General features: G+C 40.5%; 1 protein-coding gene across 2 annotated transcripts in view; it reads right to left on the bottom strand.

The window, feature by feature from the left end:
* LOC136858596 (TATA element modulatory factor) overlaps positions 1 to 23,020 on the bottom strand; it is a 335,705-nt gene that overhangs the window by 228,748 nt on the left and 83,937 nt on the right. For both annotated transcript variants that reach the window (XM_067138270.2, XM_068225630.1), the window contains exon 7: positions 11,323 to 11,402. In XM_067138270.2, the coding sequence (XP_066994371.2) occupies positions 11,323 to 11,402 (80 nt within the window). The remainder of the gene's footprint in view (positions 1 to 11,322; positions 11,403 to 23,020) is intronic.

Consider the following 23,020-nt stretch of genomic DNA (forward strand, 5'->3'; position numbering starts at 1 on the left):
CTACTTCTTCTCCTTCCGATGCTATAAATTTTCATCTTATTAAGACTTCTGTCGACTTAGTCCCCCAGCTCGCTTCTACGCATCCACGTGTACTGACTCTTTGGTTGTTTTCTGCTCGGAAATTTTTTAAATTGAATCTGGCTCCATTTTCTCAACTGCTTTCCCTTTTGTATCCTAAAACTACTGGCCACTTCAGCAATTTCTTGTTACAACATATGTCTGCTTGTTCTAATTGGTTTCAATTCCGCTCTCTTGTGCATAATTATTTTCTTCCCTATGAAGTTCGCCAATAATTAAGCTCGGTATTCTTACGTCGTCATCAACGCCCTGACGAACCCACTTATGACTTTTTAGATTCTCTTATCACCTTTGCTGACGTTCTTGCTCTCTCCGAACATCCTCAAGAAATCATTTCGCTTGTTCGTTTTTATGCTGCCCCTCCGTTTCGACTCTTAATTAACCCCTTTTCTCCTCCTACTTCTATTTCTCATCTTTATCATCTAGCTCAAATGGATACCTTTAATTCCTACAGTAATGCTTCATATTATGCTTCTGTTCCCCCTCCTCTTCCTGCTTTTTCTTCTCCCCTTCCCTCTTCTTCTCCTTCCTCTTCTCTTACTCCTCTGTCCGTCTCTTCGCTTTCTTTTTTCTGCTGTCAAGGCCGAGGTCATCTTGCCCGTAATTGTCCCACTCCAAATTCGGGAAACGCTCCCTCCCGCCGTGTGTAGGCAGCATTCGGTCCATGGGGGAAAATCTGCCATCTGCTGTCCCGTGCTCGACTCCATCTTCTTACGTTCTGGCTCTACTTCAGAATATTCCTTCTATTGCTTTGTTAGATTCTGGGGCCTCTCTTTCACTTATCAGTTCCTCGTTTTTCCAACAGCTACTGCAATTACACCCTCATCTGCAATTACATTCTTCGGATTTATTCTGCACTTCTATCTCACGTCACCCCTTAAATATTTTGGGTCAACTTATTCTTACAGTTAAGATTTCTAAATTTTCTTGGTCTTTTCCTTTTTATGTTGCTCAGGATCTTCCTATTCCCCTTATACTAGGTTATAATTTTTTTTCATACTGGTCTCATTCTCCACTCTCACACTTCTTCCATCTCTTTTCACTTTGATTCTGTAACTAGTATTCCGTTGATTAATCCTTCTATTAATCCTTCTGATTACCCTACGTCGTTCCGTTTTTCTCACCCGCATATTTATGTTACTCAGTCTCAACAGGAAGTCTTAACTCCACTTCTTGATGAATTTTCTGACGTCGTTACGGAACAACTTGGTACTGTTCGCAATTATGAGGCCCACATTGATCTTTTGGACCACTCTCCCGTCAGATCCCCCCTTACCATCTTAGTCCACCTCGTATGCAACTTTTGGAACGGCATATATCCCAAATGCTAACTGATGGCACTATTATCCCTTCTACCTCCAATTATGCTTCTCCTGCCTTTCTGGTTAATAAGCCTGACAATTCTACGCATTTTGTAGTTGATTACCGTCATCTCAATAATAAGATTCAATATGATGCCTATCCTCTACCTAAGTTACAAAACGCCTTTCAGTTTTTTACTAATGCTAAATATTTTTCTATTTTTGATTGCAACTCTGCCTTTCACCAAATTCCTCTTGATGCAGCTAGTTCTAAACTTACTGCCTTTATTACCCCTAATGGCCTCTATCAATTTACTAAGTTGCCTTTCGGTCTTAACGTCGGTTCTCAAGTCATGCAACGCCTTGTTGACTCCCTTTTTTCGGACATAAAATATAAATATCTTTATCCCTATGTCGACGATTTATTGATCTTTTCTCCTGATTTTGATTCTCATATCTTTCATCTTACTGAAGTACTCTCTCGTCTTCGTACCGCTGGTCTCACTATTAATCCTTCCAAGCTCTCTCTTGCCCAAACCTCCGTAAAAATTTTAGGTCATATCATTTCTTCTCAAGGCGTTTCTGTTGATCCTGATCGTACTGCTGCTATTACTCAACTTTCTCCTCCTAAAAACATCAAACAACTACGTACTTTTCTTGGTATGGTTTCTTTTTATAATCGTTTTATTGCCAATTTTTCTCACATTGCTGAACCATTGCACTATCTTAAACGTAAGGGTATTAAATTTCTTTGGACTCCTACTCAACAACAGGCTTTTTCTACCCTTAAATCTCTTCTTGTTAAAGCTCCCATTCTACAGTTTCCCGATTTTTCTTTACCCTTCGAGGTCCACACTGATGCTTCTGATCATGCTATTTCTGGAGTTCTTCATCAAATTGTTCAGGATACCCCTCTACCTATTGCTTATTTTAGTAAATTACATTCACCTGCCGAATGCACTTACTCTATCTATGAGCGAGAGGCTTTAGCTTTAGTCACTACTCTAGAACATTTCTCTGACTACCTTGATCACAAGGAATTTCTCGTCAAAACTGATAACCAAGCCCTTTCATGGCTCCTTTCTAATGCCCCTAAAATCGGCAAAACTGGCCGCTGGTTGCTCCGTCTTTCCCGTTTTAAATTTTCTATTAAATTTATCTCTAGTACTTAGAATTGTGTTGCTGATGCTCTATCTCGTCTTTTTGATCTTTCCCCCTCTGATGTTTCTTCTTTTCTTCCTACTTCTCAGTCTCTTCCTTCCTCTGATTCACCACCTCTGCATACTTTAATTTGTTCTTTGATTGATTTTCCATTATCTTTTCAATCCTGTCAATCTCATCAACTTCAGGATGATTTTTGTGTTAAAACGAAGGCTTTGCTTTCTGACCCTTCTTATCGTGGTCCTTTTGTTTTCTCTAAAGGTCTACTTCTCTTCAAACCCACACCTAAGTCTTCTCCCAGAGTTGTTGTCCTTTCTATTTTACAGCCTATGATACTCTCCTATTATCATTCTTCTCCAGTAGGCGGGCATTTTGGATTTGCTAAAACTTACGCCCGCATTGCCTCTCTTTATTTTTGGCCTAATTTGCGTAGTTCTGTCCGTCGCTATGTTTCCACCTGTCAACCCTGTCAGTTAGCTAAACCTCTCAATTCTAGATCTGCTGGCCTTCATTTTGCTCTTCCCCCCACCTACCCAGCTCACACCTTTTTTATTGACCTGGTCGGACCTCTTGCTCGTTCATCACGTGGTAACACCTATATTTTTTCTTTATTGGACGGTTTTTCCAAATATTTGGTACTCCACCCTTTACGTAAAATCCCTTCTTCTATTGTTATCAATCTTCTTTCCAACGTTATATTTCCTCTTATCGGTTTGCCTTCAAATTTAGTTTCTGACAATGCATCTATCTTTACCTCGAAAGCTTTCTTTCAAATGTGCTTTCAACTTGGAATTAAGAAGATCAATATTTCTCCTTATTATCCTCAGGCTAACAATGTCGAATGCTATCACAGAAATCTTAAAATTACTCTTTCCATTTTTCATTCCTCCTATCATAAGGACTGGAATCGTAATCTTTCTGATTTAGTTCTTGCCTTTAATTCCAGTGTAAATTCTTCCACCCGATTCACTCCTGCTAAATTGTTTCTGGGTCGTGATCTTCACACCCCTTTGACCAATTGGGAACATGCATAATTTTCAAGAATATTTTTTTGAAAAGTACACCAATGAAATAGTACGTAAACGTATTACATTGTGGTATGTTGCCTTGTTTTCTACCATAAAAAAAATATTTAATAGTGCCTTTCCGCAAGGCGAGTGAAACGGCCTCTGACGTCAGCGGCGCGCTGTGACGTCACGATCCAGTACCGCATGGAGCTCTACCAGCCGTTGTGCATCAGCCGTTGCTAAAAGCCGATTGTTTATTATTCATGATCGCGAATAACTTCAAAATGACAGAAGAAAGGTTCAAAACAGCACAATCAGACAATCTATCATGTGTAAATGTCATCATTCTTGAAAAATAGTGACTTTTGTGGCCGCAGAAATTAGCGGATAACAAGCAAGTTTGTAAGTGGCGTCTTTTATATACGTGCAATGTACTGTAACCCATAGTATTAGGATAACAACGAACCTGGATAGATATCACATCACTTTCAACATTTCCTTCTAGACTGATTCCCATATTAAAGAATAACATTACATTTTCAGGCTGTCAGCATTAGTAAAGTAAGAAATCGGATTTCAGCACTAACATAAACATATAGGTAGCATTATAGTACTAGTCCGCTTCTGTGGTGTAGTGGTTAATGTGTGCCACTCCCAGAGGCCCGGTTTCGATTCCCGGCTCTGCCATGAAAGTTGAAAACAAATAGTACGAGGGCTGGAACGGGGTCTACTCAGCCTCGGGAGGTCAACTGAGTAGAAGGGTTTCGAATCCCACCTCAGCCATCCTCGAAGTGGTTTTTCGTATTTTCCTACTTCTCCTCCAGACACCTAAGATCACGGCCGTTTCCTACCCTCTTCCTTGTCTATCCCTTCCGATCCTCCCATCCTCCAACAAGGCCCCTGTTGAGCGTAACAGGTGAGGCCGCCTGGGCGAGGTAATGGCCCTCCTCACCAGTTTCATCACCATACTCAAAGTCTCACGTTCCAGGACACTGCCCTTGAAGTGGTAGAGGTGAAATCCCTCGCTGAGTCCGAGAGAAAACCAACCCTGAAGGATGAACTGATTAAGAAAGAAAGAAAGAAGGAAAGAAAGAAAGAAAGATCATAGTACTATAGGGCTATAATCTATCATTCCCAAAAAAATATATATTTATGGTTGGGACAACTGGCCTACCCTCTTCCGGGGCCCATGAAAGAGAATTAAATATCTTTGTGGAGGGAAAAAGTTAAACATGATAAAGATAAATATGACTTCATCTAGTTTTCACAAGTCGGGCTGAGTGGTTCAGACTGTTGAGGTGCTGGCCTTCTGACCCCAACTTGGCAGGTTCGATCCTGGTTCAGTCCGGTGGTAGTTGAAGGTGCTTAAATACGTCAGCCTCGTGTCGGTAGATTTACTGGCACGTAAAATAACTCCTGCAGGACTAAATTCCTGCACATCGGCGTCTCCGAAAATCGTAGAAGTAGTTAGCGGGGCGTGAAGCCAATAACATTAATTACATTTGGCTTTTAACAAGCTGAGCATATCAGGAAAAAAATGTCCTGGTGACATTTTAGTCGCTCAATACAGGAATGTCTTTGGGTGCTGTGACTTTTACTTTTTTTTTTTTTTGCTTTACGTCACACCGTCACATATAGGTCTTATGGCGACGATGGGACAGGAAAGGCCTAGGAATGGGAACAAAGCGGCCGTGGACTTAGGTACAGCCTCAGCATTTACCTGGTGTGAGAATGGGAAACCACGGAAAACCATCTTCAGGGCTGCCGGCAGTGGGGTTCAAAACCCACTATCTTCCGGATGCGAGCTCACAGCTGCGCGCTCCTAACCGCACGGCCAACTCGCGCGGTATTTTTATCCTTCGGTTTATTGACTTGGCTTGTATAACCTAAAACTTAGGCTAAGTTGGATAATATTTTAAACACCTACATCACTATTTTCACCTATGTGCAATTATGTTATTTATTTCATTAATATTATGATAATTATTATAATTGAGCATTGTTAACTTATAAGACCCCAACAGACAAGCATTGGTTTTGTGTAGAGTTATACATTTGTTAAATTCACGTTGTTTCCTTTCATGATGTACACGCCTATTCTTTGTTACATTATAGAGTATTTAGATATAGCCTAAATTTCTTTACCAATTAAGCTCTTCAATAAAGACATACATAACTATCCCATGCCAAGATATATTGGTAGAATTAGAGCTGTCAAATGGTTCATAACCCCTTTGATTTATTATCTTGATATGGATCACCCAAAACATAGGTTAGGTTTGGAGAATACTTTAATAATCAGCATTATTTAATGCACTGTTTGTTACTTTCATATTCCAAGATGTAATTGAAGCATTTAAATAAAGCATCATACATTAAAATTTAAAGTTTTACCACTAGAACAGCTGACATGGAAAAGTGATTTGAAAATTCAAACAAATTCATCTTACGTTAAAATCTTCAAAGAAATAAAATGTAGACTTTTCCGATATATCACCAGCATTTCTCCAGCTCGCCAAAATCCATTTCTCCCTAGTTTTAGCGTCTTTGGAACGTTTATAAACAATTTGTTTATGGTATGCGATGTGCTATTGCACATCGGAACTCTACACCATTTATACTGTAAGTTTTCTGCCTCACTGTCTACGCAGGATTCATTTTAAGTCTAAAATATACCACTCAGATTATTATCCAATGTATAGACCTCGAATTTAACTATACCAGACACTAACATAAAGTAGAAATACGCGAAGTGTATCCTGCTTCTCACAGCACACTATGTGTTATTTCGTCTGCTAATTCAGTCAACCTGTACGATGACGTCAGGCCAATGAGATCGCGTACTTGCGTGACGTGACATTTTCGTAGATTTTTATCATGTTTGGAGTTATTATTTGTACATTCTGATCACATTTTTGAATTCTGCATGCAATTTTGAATCAGATTAGCATATTTTTAATTAAAACCCCGGATCATGCATGTTCCCTATTCCTTTTTGTTATATTCTTGCTCCTCGATGCTGTGGTCCGTCACTCCGTCACGACCCGCACTCCCCATGAGAGGTTTGATAAACCTTTTCTTTTTTTTTTGCTCTCATGGAATTCCTTTCATGTATCTGCCACTAAATTGTTATATATCTTTGTGCCATATATATATTTGCTGTATTTTTTTTATATTGTACCTTTTTGTAATATGTGTATCTATATCTAAAAATTGTATTAACTTATGAACCCTTTATTTTTGGACCGGTCCAGTTTCTTGTCATCCTCGTATTCATTTTTCTCATCTTCATCTCCCCCTCCATCCTCCTCGCCATCCTCCTTTGTTCTAGTCCTTCCCATCTCTTCCATTTTCTTTCTTCGTTGCCTCTTTTCTTCATTGGGTACTCTGTCTTTCGCCGTCTGCTTTCTGCTTCTAGCGTACGAACTTCGCTCTTTCGAGTTGGCGCCACTCGTGAAGACCGCTACGCTTTCGTTGCTTTGTCACCTGCACGCTGCTACTTCATCTGCATGCTCCGTTTGCTTCTTGGATGCTCTGCTACTCTGCCTACTTCGTCTGCACGCTTCTTCATCTTTGGACGCTTCGCTTTCGCCGGCATCTGGGGAATATTATTACGATCTCCGTATATACACTACGTTTCCCTACGTTGCCTGGCGCTGCTTGCTTCAACTCCACGCTCGCCGCATGCTGTATTCTGCTCACCTACTGTCAACTCAACTGATTACGTCAGCTGTGCTACACTTTGCCGTGCTTGTGTACTGTGCATCATGTGACTTTATTCTTTCTAGAACTCGCTAGTGTGTATAGCCTTCGCTTCGTTTCTGGAAACTTCCTTTCCTCTTTAAATTGCCCTCTCCGCCCATCCATCCTTGAGTCGGGCTTACGTGGCGGAGTGGTGGATTACACACGCTAACAACTGTGTTCTGTGTTATTATGTCAACTTCAGCTGGACATTATCTGCTGCAACTCGGTGAGCAAGGCTTATAACGCATTTGTTTGCATTTGGACTTTACCTTCATTCTGGCATTTGCCTGTTATAAATACCGTATTTCACGGCATAATCGTCGCCACCGCGTAATCGTCGCATCCTTTATTTTCAATACAAAAATCGGACTTTAAACCTTTAATTACATAATCGTCGCACGTCCAAATTTTGTTCACTAATCTGGTTAAAAGGTAAATGGAACTGCAACGTAAGTTGCACATGAATGCGCAATTTAAATACGTGTATGGTTTATGGGCAATTCGGCAACACAGTCACGTTTGCGACATGTTGCACAACGTATAAATAAATAATACCGGTATATGTACGACGCATGGTTTACCGGTAGACTATCGGCAGTTTGACAACGTGGTCGCGAGACAGCGTACTATTTATTCACCACCTACATATTATGCTTACCGGTAGGCTATCGGCAGTTTGACAACGTGGTCGCGAGACAGTGTACTATTTATTCACCACCTACATATTATGAGTTCCCATTTGAAATACGTAAGGCTGTAAGTTATCGCTTATCGGCAACGTCACCAGGAAATACCGGCTAGGTAGGTTGAATGGACCTCGAACCAGCCCTCAGATACAGGTAAAATTCCCTGACCCGGCCATGAATTGAACCCGAGGCCTCCGTGTAAGAGGCAAGCACGCTACCCCTACACCATGGGGCCGGCTCCTGTGTTATTGCGCACGAAGTGAAATCCAAGACGATAACGCAGATTTCCACGGAATTATTCAGCCGAATTATTTACGATGTCTCAGTTGTCATCGCTAGACTCTTATCTTACTACTACGTCATAAGTGTCCGGGCATGGGATGAAAACTTTTATCCAAGCAGTCAAGATAATTATTATCCAATGCTATTAAAGTTTTATTTTATAAACTCGTCAGTAATGTAATGTAAAATCATCAATAACTGGGAAGAAATATTAACCTAATTACCGTATGTTTAAAAGAAATTGAAAAAAATGAATGTTTGTTACTGACGTCTCGAAATACAGTCAACTATACAGTAGATCTACACCGCGCTAGCTAGAGCTCCGGTTTGCGAGCTTTGCGCAAGCGCAGTAGTGTGTCGCAACCAACGAGCTAAACTGATAAATTGTTGCATGCTTCCTTGCTGCCTAACAGTATTGGCTGCTCTGGAATGGACAGATCACAGATGCATTTATTTGTTTCAGATTTACGTGATTACTGTAGACATCTGTGCGTGAGAATTTAAGTTTTTAATTTGTGTTTTGGGTGTTTGCAGAAATAATTTGTTTTAATAGTGAACAATTACGGAAAGTCATTTATATCGCAAAACATTAACGTGTGAAGCATTTATAAGCGATTATGGGTAAATATAGAAACTATTCTGCGGGCTTCAAGCTAAGCGTAATTGCCTTCGCTGAACAGCACATGAACAGAGCTGCAGAAAGAAAATTTTATGTGAGTGAAAAGTTGGTGCGTGACTGGCGGAAAGTAAAAAACAAGCTGAAAAGCACAAACCCTTCTAGACGCGCGTTTAGAGGTCCTAAAACAGGGAAGTTTCCTATAATTGACGAAGAAGTGTTTAGGTACGTCAGTGAAATACGTAACAATGGCTGCAGTGTATCATATGAAATGTTACAAATTAAGGGACAGGAGGTAGCGCGCAAACACAACATACCGGTAACTCAGTTTAAGGCGACTCGTGGGTGGATTAAGGCGTTCATGCGACGACACAATCTGTCAGTGCGAAGGAGAACAACACTAAGCCAAAAGTTGCCTGCTGATTACACGGACAAGATTGTAAATTTTCACCGATTTGTCATATGTTTGCGCAAGGAAACTTCGTACTTGCTTTCTCAAATCGGTAATGCCGATCAGACTCCAATCTTTTTTGATATGCCTCGCAACAGCACTATTGCGCTAAAAGGATCACGGAGTGTATTAATGAAAACCAGCGGTAGTGAGAAGTTGCGATGCACGGCAATGCTAGCCATTACAGCTGACGGGAGAAAGTTGCCGCCTTACATCATTTTCAAGAGGAAAACGATGCCTAAGAATATACAGTTTCCCCGTGGAATTCATGTACGAGTGCAACCAAAGGGTTGGATGGACGTAGAACTCATGCTGGACTGGGTTAAAACTGTGTGGAATAGAAGACCTGGTGCACTACTAAAACAACCAGCTCCGCTTGTTTTAGATAGTTTCCGAGGTCACCTCGTGAACGAAGTGAAGCAAATTCTCACTACAAATAAGACACGACAGATAGTCATTCCAGGTGGCCTAACATCTGCTTTGCAGCCACTAGACGTATGTGTTAATAAACCCTTTAAAGACCACTTACGTCGATTTTACAACGAGTGGATGATGAGCGGCGATCAGCAATTGACGCCCGCCGGAAATATCAGGCGTCCACCCTTGGACTTGTTATGCTCGTGGGTGAAGAAGAGTTGGGATCTTATACCACCTGAACTAGTCTCCAAGAGCTTCAAAAGGACTGGGATTTCGAATGCACTAGACGGTTCCGAAGATGACGCAGTGTGGCAGGGAGACGAAGAATCTGATACTGGTATTAACAGAGGCGAGGACGGCGCATCAGATAGCGACACCTGCGATAGCGACACCGAAGATTTGGAATAAATTGCGTACCGGTAAGTCCGCATTTCACAACAAAGCGATAATTTTTTGCAAGTGTAATATTTTAACTTTAATACTCAAATTAATGACAAATTAACTTAATACGTTCATTTTTATTTTCAGGTTGGAAAAACGTTCGCCGAATTGTTGCGAAAAATTATGAATTTTGTTTTAGACTATTTTAATTATTTTGATGTATAAACGCGAGTATTACGTGCATCTTAAATTTGTATCAAATACAATTTAGTTACAAATACATTTTTGAGTAATACAAATACTGGTATTAAATATTCATCGTATAATGGTCGCACCCTACAATTTTTTTCGAAAATTTTGGTATAAAAAGTGCGACGATTATGCCGTGAAATACGGTACTTTACTCAGTCGAGTGGCAATGCTTCGCTTTAAAAACTTTCACATAGACTTTTTCTACTTATGAACTGCGCTACGGACTATTTGCAAAAAGAAAGCTTCTTCAGTTCTCATTTATGATCTATTGCTACTGCTAAACTATTCAATTACCCGGTGAAAAAGATCCCTTCTCATCCTAGTCCCCTTTCCCTTCCCATGCGTCCCTTTCCTTTTCAGGGTTCTGGTTTCGATGCATATTGTATACTTTTATAAATGTGGCACATATTTTTTTAGATTTTTCTTCCATTTCCAAATTTTTATCTAGTTGTTAACTTATGGTTGTTAAAATATATTTATATATTATTTTGCACTGTTATTCTGGTCATCTTCTTTTGGGCCTAGTTCCTTCCTTACTGCGCGATTTTCCTCATCATACCTACTTCTTATTATATTTTATTAAGCACGTTTGATCACGTAACGTTGTCTTATCAATTATGGTACATTTTATTTCATTGTGATATATTCTACTATAATATTAATTATATCGTCGCCCCGACAGTATTGGTAGCGTTATTACAATACAAAGCATTATTTCAACTTCTGCTTGGACTGAGCATAAAAAATCTCAAGGAATACCCACAATCCGAAGAGCAGTCTAACGATGCCATGGACTTGGCCTGAACTATTGAATTTTGGCTCCCTATAGATCTTTATGAAGAAATATAGAAAGTTCATGAAAATAAGACTTTTTTTTTTTTAAATTCATTATATAAGTCAGCAATACACAGTAGTAACATGGTAAACATAAACTGTAATGTCTTACTTTGAGAAGCTTTTCAACTTCTGGGTAAGGACCTTCTTCTGACCCTCCACTTGATGTCTCAGACAGCTCCCGTTGATGCCCTGAACACAAATGAAACGAAACACAGAGAGTAATAATTAAAATAGCACTGAACTTTCACAATGAAAATATATCTAAACAAGGGAGCTAATGAAGTCAAATAATTCACAGGTAATAAATTTCATATTATTTCATACTGAAGAGCGATATAATGCCTTTGCCTAACTTTGCTATTTTTACTTTCAAAACAAGAGCTAAAATGTTTCCACCTATTTAATACTCTCGTTTTGAAAGTCAAAATAGCAAAGTTAGGCAACGACTAATGTCAAGTAAGTTGTAGAGTTAGGAACATGAAAAGGAACAAACAATGGGATGAACACAATTGAGTCAGGTGGAGTGCATTGTTCTCAAGAACATTTAATTTTCAAAATCGTTAAAGGTAATTGCAGGACTCCTTACAGGCTACATGACAATTCTGCAGCTTCTTACATCTGGTTACACCATATCATGATGTTTCGAAAATAGCATCAAGGACAATGGTACCAGCAAAAATTGTAATACGATTGGTTAGTAGACATCATAAGGTAAACAAACTACTGCATGCTTATTGACTATGTAAATCTGCTGTCCTATTTCCTGTGTCAACACGCCCGCACACATCTTCTGGCAACACGTGGTAGTGCAGCATAACTTCTATCTTGGGTTATCTACTGACAGGACGTGTTGTCCACGCACTCCCATTCACAGGACGGGCGGGGGGCTCCAGGTATTTCTCTTGTTAAATAATTAAATCAAACTTAACTTTGGTAAATACGTATGTGCAGGAGCTTTCCCCGCTGATTTCTATTAACCCAATTTTTGAAAATTTGAATTTCACTATGAAGTAGTTTATGTCAATCTACTTTCATCCTCACTTTGGTAGTGCTAAATCTATTTCTTAACAATTTATAAATTTAAATATAATATTTCCATTAGGCTTGACCTCTGTAGATTTCTGTATTAATTTATGATGTATATCATTGGTATTAAATATTTTCACTAGCAAATGTTATCCACTTCTAACCTTCAAAACTTGCAATTGTGCAAGCTACCATTTCAACTTGTAACTCATGTTTCTTTGTAGCTTGTGCACGTAGATATGGGATTAGCCTAGTACTTAAATGGAAGAGGAATTTTCAGATATGTTTTCAAATTAAATGCACTGAGCATAAGATGTCACACAGCATAATGTGTAGTGGATCCATTAAATGTTTCTCTATTTTTCAGATTGTTTGAACTTTCGATATTTTAAGATTTTAAGTTATGTGAATTTTTCTTTGTTATTCAACAATAAGGTTTGTGTAATGTTAACTGTTATTTTTTTAAATTATGAAGTTTCTACTTTATGTTAAATAGATTTCTTCTAGAATGTTCACTCTTTTTTCTGAACATCAATCCATAAAAGGCTACGTTCCACTCCTCTTTGGCCCTTCCACAATCCGAACAGCAGTCTAACGACGCCATGGACTTGGCCTGAACTACTGAATTTTGGCTCCCTATAGATCTTTACGAAGAAATATAGAAAGTTCATGAAAATAAGACTTTTTTTAAAAATTCATTATATAAGTCAGCAATACACAGTAGTAACATGGTAAACATAAACTGTAATGTCTTACTTTGAGAAGCTTTTCAACTTCTGGGTATTTTATTCTAAAATCAATTTATTTTCCCTATTTAAAAATAAATATATTTGCTCTTGTTAACTGCTGTGCTACACCAAGTTACCCTCATGTTGTACCTTCTGACATCGTGTTCTTTATCGATGCCATAGATTAATCTGACTGCTTTAGTATTCTCGAACTTGACATGTAATTCACCTCTATCTGACAGATGACAGCTCTTGTTATGACAGACTGACGAAGCATTTCTTTCTTACTATTCTTTGCTTCTTTTACTCTCTGAGAGAGAGGCAAGAATGGCTTGGATTGAAAAGATGGAGGCGCTGGGCTATGGGATGATTTTAATAAATTTCTACAGGTATTTTAAAAAGATTCCTTATTTGCCCTTTATGATTCTCCATTCTGAATCAATGTTTAGGATTAAATAGAATCTAAGGATCCTATTTCTCAAGACTTCAGGTATTTATCTCTTTTGCCTTTCATGGCTTGCCATAGTTATGCTGATCTTACATGCTAAGAGATTTTTGTTCCGTAGATTGATTTTATTTCATTTGCTGCAGACGTTTTATGTCTTTCATCTTCTTCTTGTCTGCCTGTTGTGTATCCATCCCTACATAGGGGCGGGAGATAACACTGGTCCATATGATCCGTGTGGATGATGTGTTTGTGTGTGATTTTATTACAGACCTTTTATCATTCTCTTTGGTTTCTGCATCTGGCTGGAGCTTATATTCTGTCTATATGGTTTAACGCTAATGCTGTGCATTTCATGTTCATCTTTTCGGACAATATGAATGTGTTACGTAGCATGTGTGCTGAGATATGGTTATGCTGACGAATGGGTGAGCCTTGCCTATATTTCTGCAACCCAGGATTTTGATCTATGCATTTGGATCAAGCTCACAAGCCTACGATTACTTTTGCCATGCTGTTAGGAGTCTCGTTGTAACGTGTCTTGACACTATATCATTTATTCTACCTTACTTATTTTGGTCTCTGCGTGTGTGTGTTGATGTTGTATGATTGCTGGATCCATGTTATTTTTCGTGTCTTACAAATGTTGTTTTATTTCTATTACTTATTAATTTATCTTACACTTGTTCTTGGCTCTATCTGCCTGTTTACTTGCCCATTTTTGGGATTTTTCTCTCGGTTCTATTTATTTCATTTATGACATGTTTATTTACCTTTGTAACTATGTCAACTCCCTTAATCTCTTTGTGTTCCTTGTTTATTCCTTTTCTGCCAGGTTTACTTTTCTGACTTTTTTGGGGGGTGGATACAGTTTCCTTGGAGATTGTTGCAATTTTTTTCAAAAGGAATGAACTGATTTCTAGTCTTGTCCATTCCGATGCTATGATAGTATTCTTTTGATGTGAAACGTTGTTTCTTTCATGTATCATTAATGTTTTGTTCTAAGGAAAGAAATGCTTGGCATCAAATTTTAGTTATTTCTGTCAAGAAAGGAAAGAACTGAATATTATTGTAATAACTTTTCCCTGCGCTCCTGTGACACGTATACTGAAATTCACAAGATTGGATTTTATGATTCAAATGATTTGACTGTGTTCACATACCTTAAAAGATCATGAATGTGAGTATCCTTTCTCCCTTTGTATTCCTCTAATTGTTTTGTGTGTGTGTTCTCATTTTCTTCTATTTACCAAGTTATGTCAATAAACCTTATTTTACGCTGTTGTCCTTCATTCCTTCATTCCAGCAACTCTCTCCAGTATCATTTCATAGCATCCATCAGTCACTGATAAATGACTTTGGGAGTGGCGACCCCATCGTACTAATAGCCTATATATGATTCATTCATTACACCCCTGACCCGCTCAATAACTGGAAAACAGGTTGTAGGTTTTCATTTTCATTTTTTTTTTCATTGAGTAGGGGGCCTTTTTCTGTAACTTTGAGAATTTTCATGTCTTGGTCGATATTAGAGAACCTATAGTTAGTATCACCCATGTGCTGTCCCATGGCCGAAAATGTAATATATTTTAGGGCATTAACATGCATGGAAGCTCCCATCTGTTTGACCAACATAAGATGCATCACAGTTATTGCAATTGAGTCTATAAACATCTGACTTGGTGAACATGTTGCTATGATTAATAGAATTGGTATTGTGTAAAATATCTGTGTTTGTGTTATAAGTGTTTTAGGCTTTTTAAATATGTTCCTGAGTTGGTAGACTTGTTTATTATTGTATTGAAAAGGTGAACCCTCTTGTCAATTTATTTCTTATTTCTCTTCCATTTGGTCTTGTACCATTGGTGAGGTCTTCACCTGGTACGTGATTATCTCGTCATCCTGAAAATGTATGCTGACCACAGCTAGACTGTATGCTGCGACATAATTGAGGATCTCTTCACCCTGGCCGTTCCTCGTCTGTAACCAAAGCCTCCATGACACTCAGAATAATCCTTGTCAGTCCATCGAACAAGACCATTAAAATCTCCCTATGCATTCTTGTTCTCCTTAGGTGGCAATTGCAGCAGTAGATGATCGTAGTTCTTCCCAAATTTTTGTTTGCTGATTCCATCACAGCCAGCCAGAATTTTTGCTTGCTGATTCCATCACAGCCAGTGGAGCATGTAAGAGATCATTCTCAGGCAGACAACATCATCCACAGCTAGTTTCACTGCCTTCACTTAACTGAAATCAGTCTTCTGATAAGATGGCTGTCAAGGATAATGCCTAGGCCATTCTGTACAATGGTGTCACCATTGTAGAACAGTTTATAGCCGCGGCTGATGTTTCTGGCCTTTTCTCCACTCCACTTTGTTTCCTGCACAGCTGTGATGGCCAATCAGTGCCTTTCTACAATGACTGTAAGTTTGGAGGTTTTTCCTGTATGTGTACCAACATTCCACATGTCGATCCTCATTCTTGCCAAAGTATTTTCCACTTACTGTCTGAGGACAGGTGACCTAGCTTTTGCCTCACTTTTGAGGAAAGGCAACCTATCAGTTATCTTTCTACAAATATGTCAGTACTCTCATTGTCAGCATGGTTTTGCAAAATGTTTTACAGCCAGTTGCTGCCTTGACGCCAAGCGAGATTGGTCTTGCTGACTGAGACTTGGACACTGCCATTGAATATACTGTCAAATTCATCAGTCACCTGCCCCACTGCTGATACTGGCAATCAGCAGAGTCCCATGGACCTCTACTTTGTGCCTTTCTAAGCAGCTTCACGAGAAACGATAAGATGGCTTCAAGAGGCATTTCCTCCACTGAGGAGGCTATCATCCCACCTAAAAAGGCTCATCTACCTGATGCTATTGGCTGTCTTAGGAAGTCAGGTTATTTAATGCTGTCCAACATTCAGCATTGAGTCACTACCCAGATGTAAACACAATATTTTGTGTGATTTATTGAAAGAACGGTTTAGGGAAGAATTCAGATCAAAGTTTTGTTTTCTCATGAGCTAAATTCAGTAGTCTGGCCAGGTGACCCTGCTATAGTACTGAAGTGTACCATAAAGCCAGCAACTCAACACAGTGTGTTACTCTGTAGGAAACAATCTGACACCCTGAGAGGGCCAACAGCTTCAATCGGCAAGTTCCCTTGGGAGGTGATGTTCTTTCAGAGGAAGAAATGCTTCTGAAACCCATCAGGTAATATCTGAGAAGCTACACGGGGTGTCTGTTCTCTAGGTTAGGAGCAGCCTTCGGAGTAGATGGAGGGATGCATGGAAGGGCATGCGGCCATAAAACTTTGTCCAAGAATTAAAAACAGACCCAGCCAAAGGCTAGAAATTGCTCAAGATGATGATGATGATGATGATAATGATGATGAGTCAAATTCTCACAGAGGGTGTAATGAAAAAAAAATTCACCATGTCAGGTATATGTCAAGGAAGCATAGAAATCTTCTAAAGTGTGCATTCAAGGTGTACTGTACCTTGAACATTAAAAATAAAAATAATAAAGTAGATACAAACATTTCTGATGGGTGTGGCCAGGGCCTGGTTGACTGACAATCAACGTGTTGCTGATTCTCAACCTTCCGCCTTTTCAAACTTGGCCAAAAGGGCCCAAAGTAAGGACTCACCTGGAAGACTGTCAGTTCAGATAAAGGATCATGTTCTCATGGAAATTCCAGCTACAGGAGTGATAAAGAATCCTACAAGAGTGTGCATAGTGTGTCACAGCAAAGGCAAATGGAGTGATAAAAGGTACACCTGCAATAGTTGCTGTGTGCCCCCCCCCCCAATACATCTTACCACACCAGGAAATATTATTAGGACTATTTAAGGTCTCCAGTAAATTTCTTTACAATCAGTACAAGGTTAATGAAGTTAGGCTCATTTGATTCTATGCATGTGCTTTAGCATTAAATTGCTCAGAAAATGGCTGGGCACAGGGGATGTGTAGCATGAGAAGCACCCAGTCACCAATGTGTTAAGACGTTGTTTGTAGAACTACAGTATCTTTAAATTCCACGATATGGGATCATTTCTAACTGCTCATAAGGTTTCTGCAGCTCTGAGGAAAAATGTATAGGCTGTTGTTTCACCTTTTCCATGCCAAGAACACCAAATGGCCTTTGATTTCAATGCAGGAAAACTAACAACCTTCACAAATTTCTAAAGTGACACATAACATCATTCTTTCAACAGATGCAAAAAATTAGGATTGCCAAAGAGAAGCAGAGACCTATAAAATACAAGAATGAAACATCTGTAAATCAAAATTACCATACACAATAATGGTAAATTTCCCTGGTAAACTTTCAAAAATACAGTTCTATTTGAAGTGCCTATGGGGGAAGGGAGGTCATTGGGGATGAGGCTAACCGACATATAATACAACAAGCAGGTTTGGCAATGGAAAAAAAGGAAAAACTACAAGCTTACAGTTTTACAGGACTGTTAATAGTATGGGACCCCAATTTTACATGTAATCGAAACCACTGGGACATGACTTTCCATTTTAAAAATCCCACCTATGTTCACCAGGTTTCGAATTGCAGCCACCTCGGTGAGAAGCCCATGACTAGGTCATTCGGTTGTCCTGCCCATGAAAGATAGCTTTTGTCCCTGGCTAAACTCCACATTTAAATTAGTTACTGGCTCGAGTGTCTCTCGTCAGTTGGCCGGCAGGCATGCCCAGCTTATCTGCCTCCCATTGACTCATCACTTTCCGTTACACAGAGCAATGACAGCACGCGAATGCCCGTACTTCACAGTTCAGGTCTGCGCTTAGAATGTGTATTAAGTGTTGATCTGTCACTCCAACTGTTCTCGAGTTGTAAAGTGTTACTTCGGGGTATAATTCTCATAATGCCTCCACATGTGTAGACGGTAGAGGAAAGGGTATTCATGAACGATAATTATGTGAAACCAGAGTCTTGCAGGGAAGTTGCTAGGCAATTTGCAACACAATTTTCCAGGTGTACGCACTGGAGGGAGGACCAGGTGGAGGGCCCCACATACAGACTGTGCAGAAATTCATAAACAAACTGAGAGGAACTGGTTCTTTACTCGATAAAAAATGAAGTATTAAAAAACAAGTAATTAATGAGAAAAAGGTAAATGAAATCGCAGAAAGATCAGAACATACGCCTACAAAATCCCTAAGAAGACTTGAACAAGAAGCAGGAGTTTCGAAGAGCTCAGCATAGCAGGCTACGAAAATGTTAAGATTGAAACTGAAATCACACAAGGTAACTGTAGTACACAAACTGCATCCATGATTATGATAAGTGGCTACGTTTTTGTAATTGGATGTTGCTAAATAATTGATCCATGCATAATATTTTTCCCTGACGAAGAATGGTTCCATTTACATGGGTATGTTTCAACACATAACAGATATTGGAGTACAGAAAAACCCCATTGCATATACGAAATTTCTCTATATGATGAACAAATCGGAGAATTGTGCGCAATGAATGGATACAGAATTATAGGACCTATCTTTTTTCAGGGCAGAATTAATGCACAAAGATACAGGAACAATAAAACCATTTTTTGATGAACTGACTGACACTGACTGTCGAAATGGACAGTTTCAGCAAGACACTGCCAACGCGCATACAGCTAATGACATATTAAACTTAATTGAGGAAATTTTTGAATACCATGTTATAAGAATGGACTTATGGCCACCACGGTCTCCAGACTTAACTGTTTGTGATTTTTATTTATGGGGTGCTTAATAAATAAAGTGAATGCAAGAAACCCTCACACACTGGACGAAATCAAAGAACATATCCGGAGAGAAATAGCTTCAATTACGGAAGACGAACTTATGCGTATGATTAAGACTCAACCTATTCAATTTGTATTGAATAGGTTGAACCTTATAAATAACTTACCTCCGTGATTTCAGTTCAAGACGGAAACAATAATAAAGCTTATATCTTGTACGATTAAGAGATAAGAATTTCATATTGTTCCATATTGATGTGAGATCAATATTAAGTTAAAAGAAGCTTATTATACCTTAGCACTGCGTAGCAATACATCCAAATATAATGAAGTCATAGATCAAATATGCTGTATAATAATGGTTCCACCTTTCAATACTGTAATGGTTATAGCGTCTGCCATGCCAACTGGCTATGGGCCCGGCCCAGCACTGTATAGGCCCAACCCTTACGCTTCAACCGCGCCAATTACAGGCAGCGATTAAGTGCTGGGCGGGCCCTTCTCTCTTCTGTCCATGGTCGCGCCGCATGGGACAAAGGAAATTACTCGACTATTAATCTGGAGTCTTCCATCTCGCGAGGTTCCTGGTTTCATCGAGCATCTGGACTGTTCTAGAAGGGCTGGCGCAGGTATATAAGAGCAGTTACTTGCCTGCAGAGGAAGTGAGAGTTAGACGGAGTGAGTGAGTGAGTGAGTGAGTGAGTGAGGAGTGAGAATGAGTTTGCTGGTGTGAGTTAGCGAAGAGCACAGTCAGTGATAGCGTGGGCTGAGATGTCAGCCTGACGGAGTATCTGCCTGTTGGAGCCAAGGACTCATTCCTGTTTCCCTGATGTCGTGTGTGTAAGTCCCTTGAGGCAGGCTGCTGGAGAAGAACCTTGGGTGTTCTGGAGCAGCACGAAGGGAACACTGGGTGCCGACGTGTGCAGACTGCGAACGGGGTTCGACGAACTGAGTGCAGCGGATACTATCCCGACTTGCAAGACTGACGTGTAGGCTGTGGACCGTGACAGCGCTAAAGAGTGTGACTGAGTGGCTGAGTGAGTGTAGTGTAAATAATCGATGACTCTGGTGTGTGTGATTGTAGATGGAACATGAGAAACTAAGAGAGAGAGCGCGAACCGTGTAAGTGTACTTGCGTAAGTTATTAGCTCGGCAATCGCGCGCGTGCGCGTGTGTAACTGTAGTGCTTAGTTAACAAATCTTAGAAATAGGTTGCTACCAGGTTCTGTATGCATTTATTTACTTATTTACCCCGCCAACACATTACAACTGGCATCAGAAGTGGGATGAACAAGTGTGACAAATTACTAGTGGATAACTCTTACGTCAAAACTGGTGTCAGAATCGAGTACCTGGTAGCAAATTTTGTAGTAGACAGAAATTTCTATGAGTGAAATGAATTCCGAACAGCTCCAGATTTTTCTAAGTTTAGTGAACTTGAAAATAAAATCTTATCTAGCCATGACGAACTCGTTAGTGAACTGAGGTCTGAACGGAGTTCTAACACGGACCAACTGAAAACAGACTTAAGTGAACGGAAGAGTGATCAGTTAAAGTCAGAAAATGAAGTGCCCTCTCTCAAAAAAGAGGTCAACAATGACGATGTGCAGGACGATAACGAACCGGACGAGAAGCGGTCCAAAGAGATTCTCGCGGTTGTGGAGTCCGGAGTTCGAGGCCCAGCAGTGGAAGTGAGTGCCCTGCATGCGAACACGATGGCTGTGGAGACGCGAATGAATCCTGCTAGCAGCGATGGCGGCTCCACCATCGTGAAGTTGGAAACCCCACAGGACGACGGGATTACTTCCAAGAGAACATGCCGGATCGACGTACAAGACGAGTGCTCAATACCCGATCGCCGGACTACGTGTACAGAAGATGACAGTTCAACGCAGCCCCCAGCCAAGTTCGACCTACGAGGAGGTTGTGGGAGTGCTCGAGGTGCGCTGCGGTGCCCACCAACCGAGAGCCACCTACCGAGTCCAGCTGCAGGAGAGGATTCAGCGCACAAATATAATGCCACAGGCATTCAACGCCGAGTTCGAGCGACTAGGCGACGTGATTATGGAAGATTTATCCCGACGTGACACCAAGCTTGAGACAGTTGAAGCCTGTGATAAACTACGTGGTGCTGAGATCTGTCCAGGGAGGACGATCAGCAGGAAACAGAACTACGAAGAGGCTCTGATGATGGCCCATGAGACAGAGGCAGCGATTTTATCGGCATGGCTGGAGGGGCCCCTACTAGGAGACGGAGCACCAATGGAAGACGAACCGATGACCAACGAACGAGGATGCCATCTGACCAAAACACTTGTTCCGGCACGAAGCTGCGTGCCGGTACGAACATCAAATTCTGCACCCCGGAAGAAAAGGAAATTTAGCAGGGCTAAATCTGGGATGAGCAAACCAGTCCGGGCATCACACCAGAGGACTACGAAGGTGCTCAAGCCCTGAAAGTAGGCGCGGCTGTGGACGAAAGGAAAACCACCGAAGTTCTGGCTGCCACGCGAGGACTTTACTGAGCATTATCAACGGGAACGAGGACACTGTCGACTGGACCCAGCGGATCCCCCGTGGGAAGGTGGTGGCCAACTGAACAAACCGTATTGCAGCGTATCGTGGAGCAGCTTGGGACGAGCAACCTTAAGGAGGCGGCAATGTAATAGTTATAGCGTCCGTCATGCCAACTGGCTATGGGCCCGGCCTGGCACTGTATAGGCCCAACCCTTACGCTTCAACTGCGCCAATCACAAGCAGCAATTAAGTGCTGGGAGGGCTCTTCTCTCTTCTGTCTGTGGTCGCGCTGCATGGGATGACGGAAATTACTCGACTATTAATCTGGAGTCTTCCATCTCGCGAGGTTCCTGGATTCATCGAGCATCCGGACTGTTCTAGAAGGGCTGGTGCAGGTATATAACAGCAGTTACTTGCCTGCAGAGGAAGTGAGAGTTAGACGGAGTGAGTACGTGAGTGAGTGAGGGAGGAGTGAGATTGAGTTCGCTGGTGTGAGTTAGCGAAGAGCGCAGTCAGTGATAGCGTGGGCTGAGATGTCAGCCTGATGGAGTATCTGCTTGTTGGAGCCAAGGACTCGTTCCTGTTTCCCTGATGCCGTGTGTGTGAGTCCCCTGAGGCTGGCTGCTGGAGAAGAACCTTGGGTGTTCTGGAGCAGCACGAAGGGAACACTGGGTGCCGACGTGTGCAGACTGCGAATGCGGTTCGACGAACTGAGTGCAGCGGATACTATCCCGACCTGCGAGACTGACGTGTAGGTTGTGGAATGTGACAGCGCTAACGAGTGTGACTGAGTGAGTGTAGCGTAAATAATCGATGACTCTGGTGTATGTCATTGTAGATGGAACATGAGAAACTAAGAGAGAGAGAGAGAGAATACTGAATTGAATTTATTGATTAATATGATATACATGCCACTGAGGCTGAAAAGCCCCTTTATGTAGCGTCTACTTATAACACAATACAAGTTTATGAATATACTAACTACATTTTATAATATTAAAATATCAAGTTAAACATTAAACTTAAAATTAAACTTAAAATTAAAATACAGATACCAATTCCAATAAAGTTAAAACATAAATCATATAAGAAGTAATAAAGCATATCATTCGATATTTTAATATTTTAGGCTAAAAGAATCTCAGGAATATAAAAAACAGAAACAATTTTCTTAGAAATATACATATTTCTTATTATTGGACACAAGAATACCTGATCTCAGCCCCTTGCGTACTCCTCCAGGAAGATAGATGTTAAGGACTGCTTTAGTTGGGTGCAGTTCCTGTCATTTGCGAAACGGTGAAGGTTAAAGACATTGAAGATACGGGATGCAGTGCAAACAA

Source organism: Anabrus simplex, chromosome 1 (assembly GCF_040414725.1).
Source record: "Anabrus simplex isolate iqAnaSimp1 chromosome 1, ASM4041472v1, whole genome shotgun sequence".
Classification (NCBI taxonomy): domain Eukaryota; kingdom Metazoa; phylum Arthropoda; class Insecta; order Orthoptera; family Tettigoniidae; genus Anabrus; species Anabrus simplex.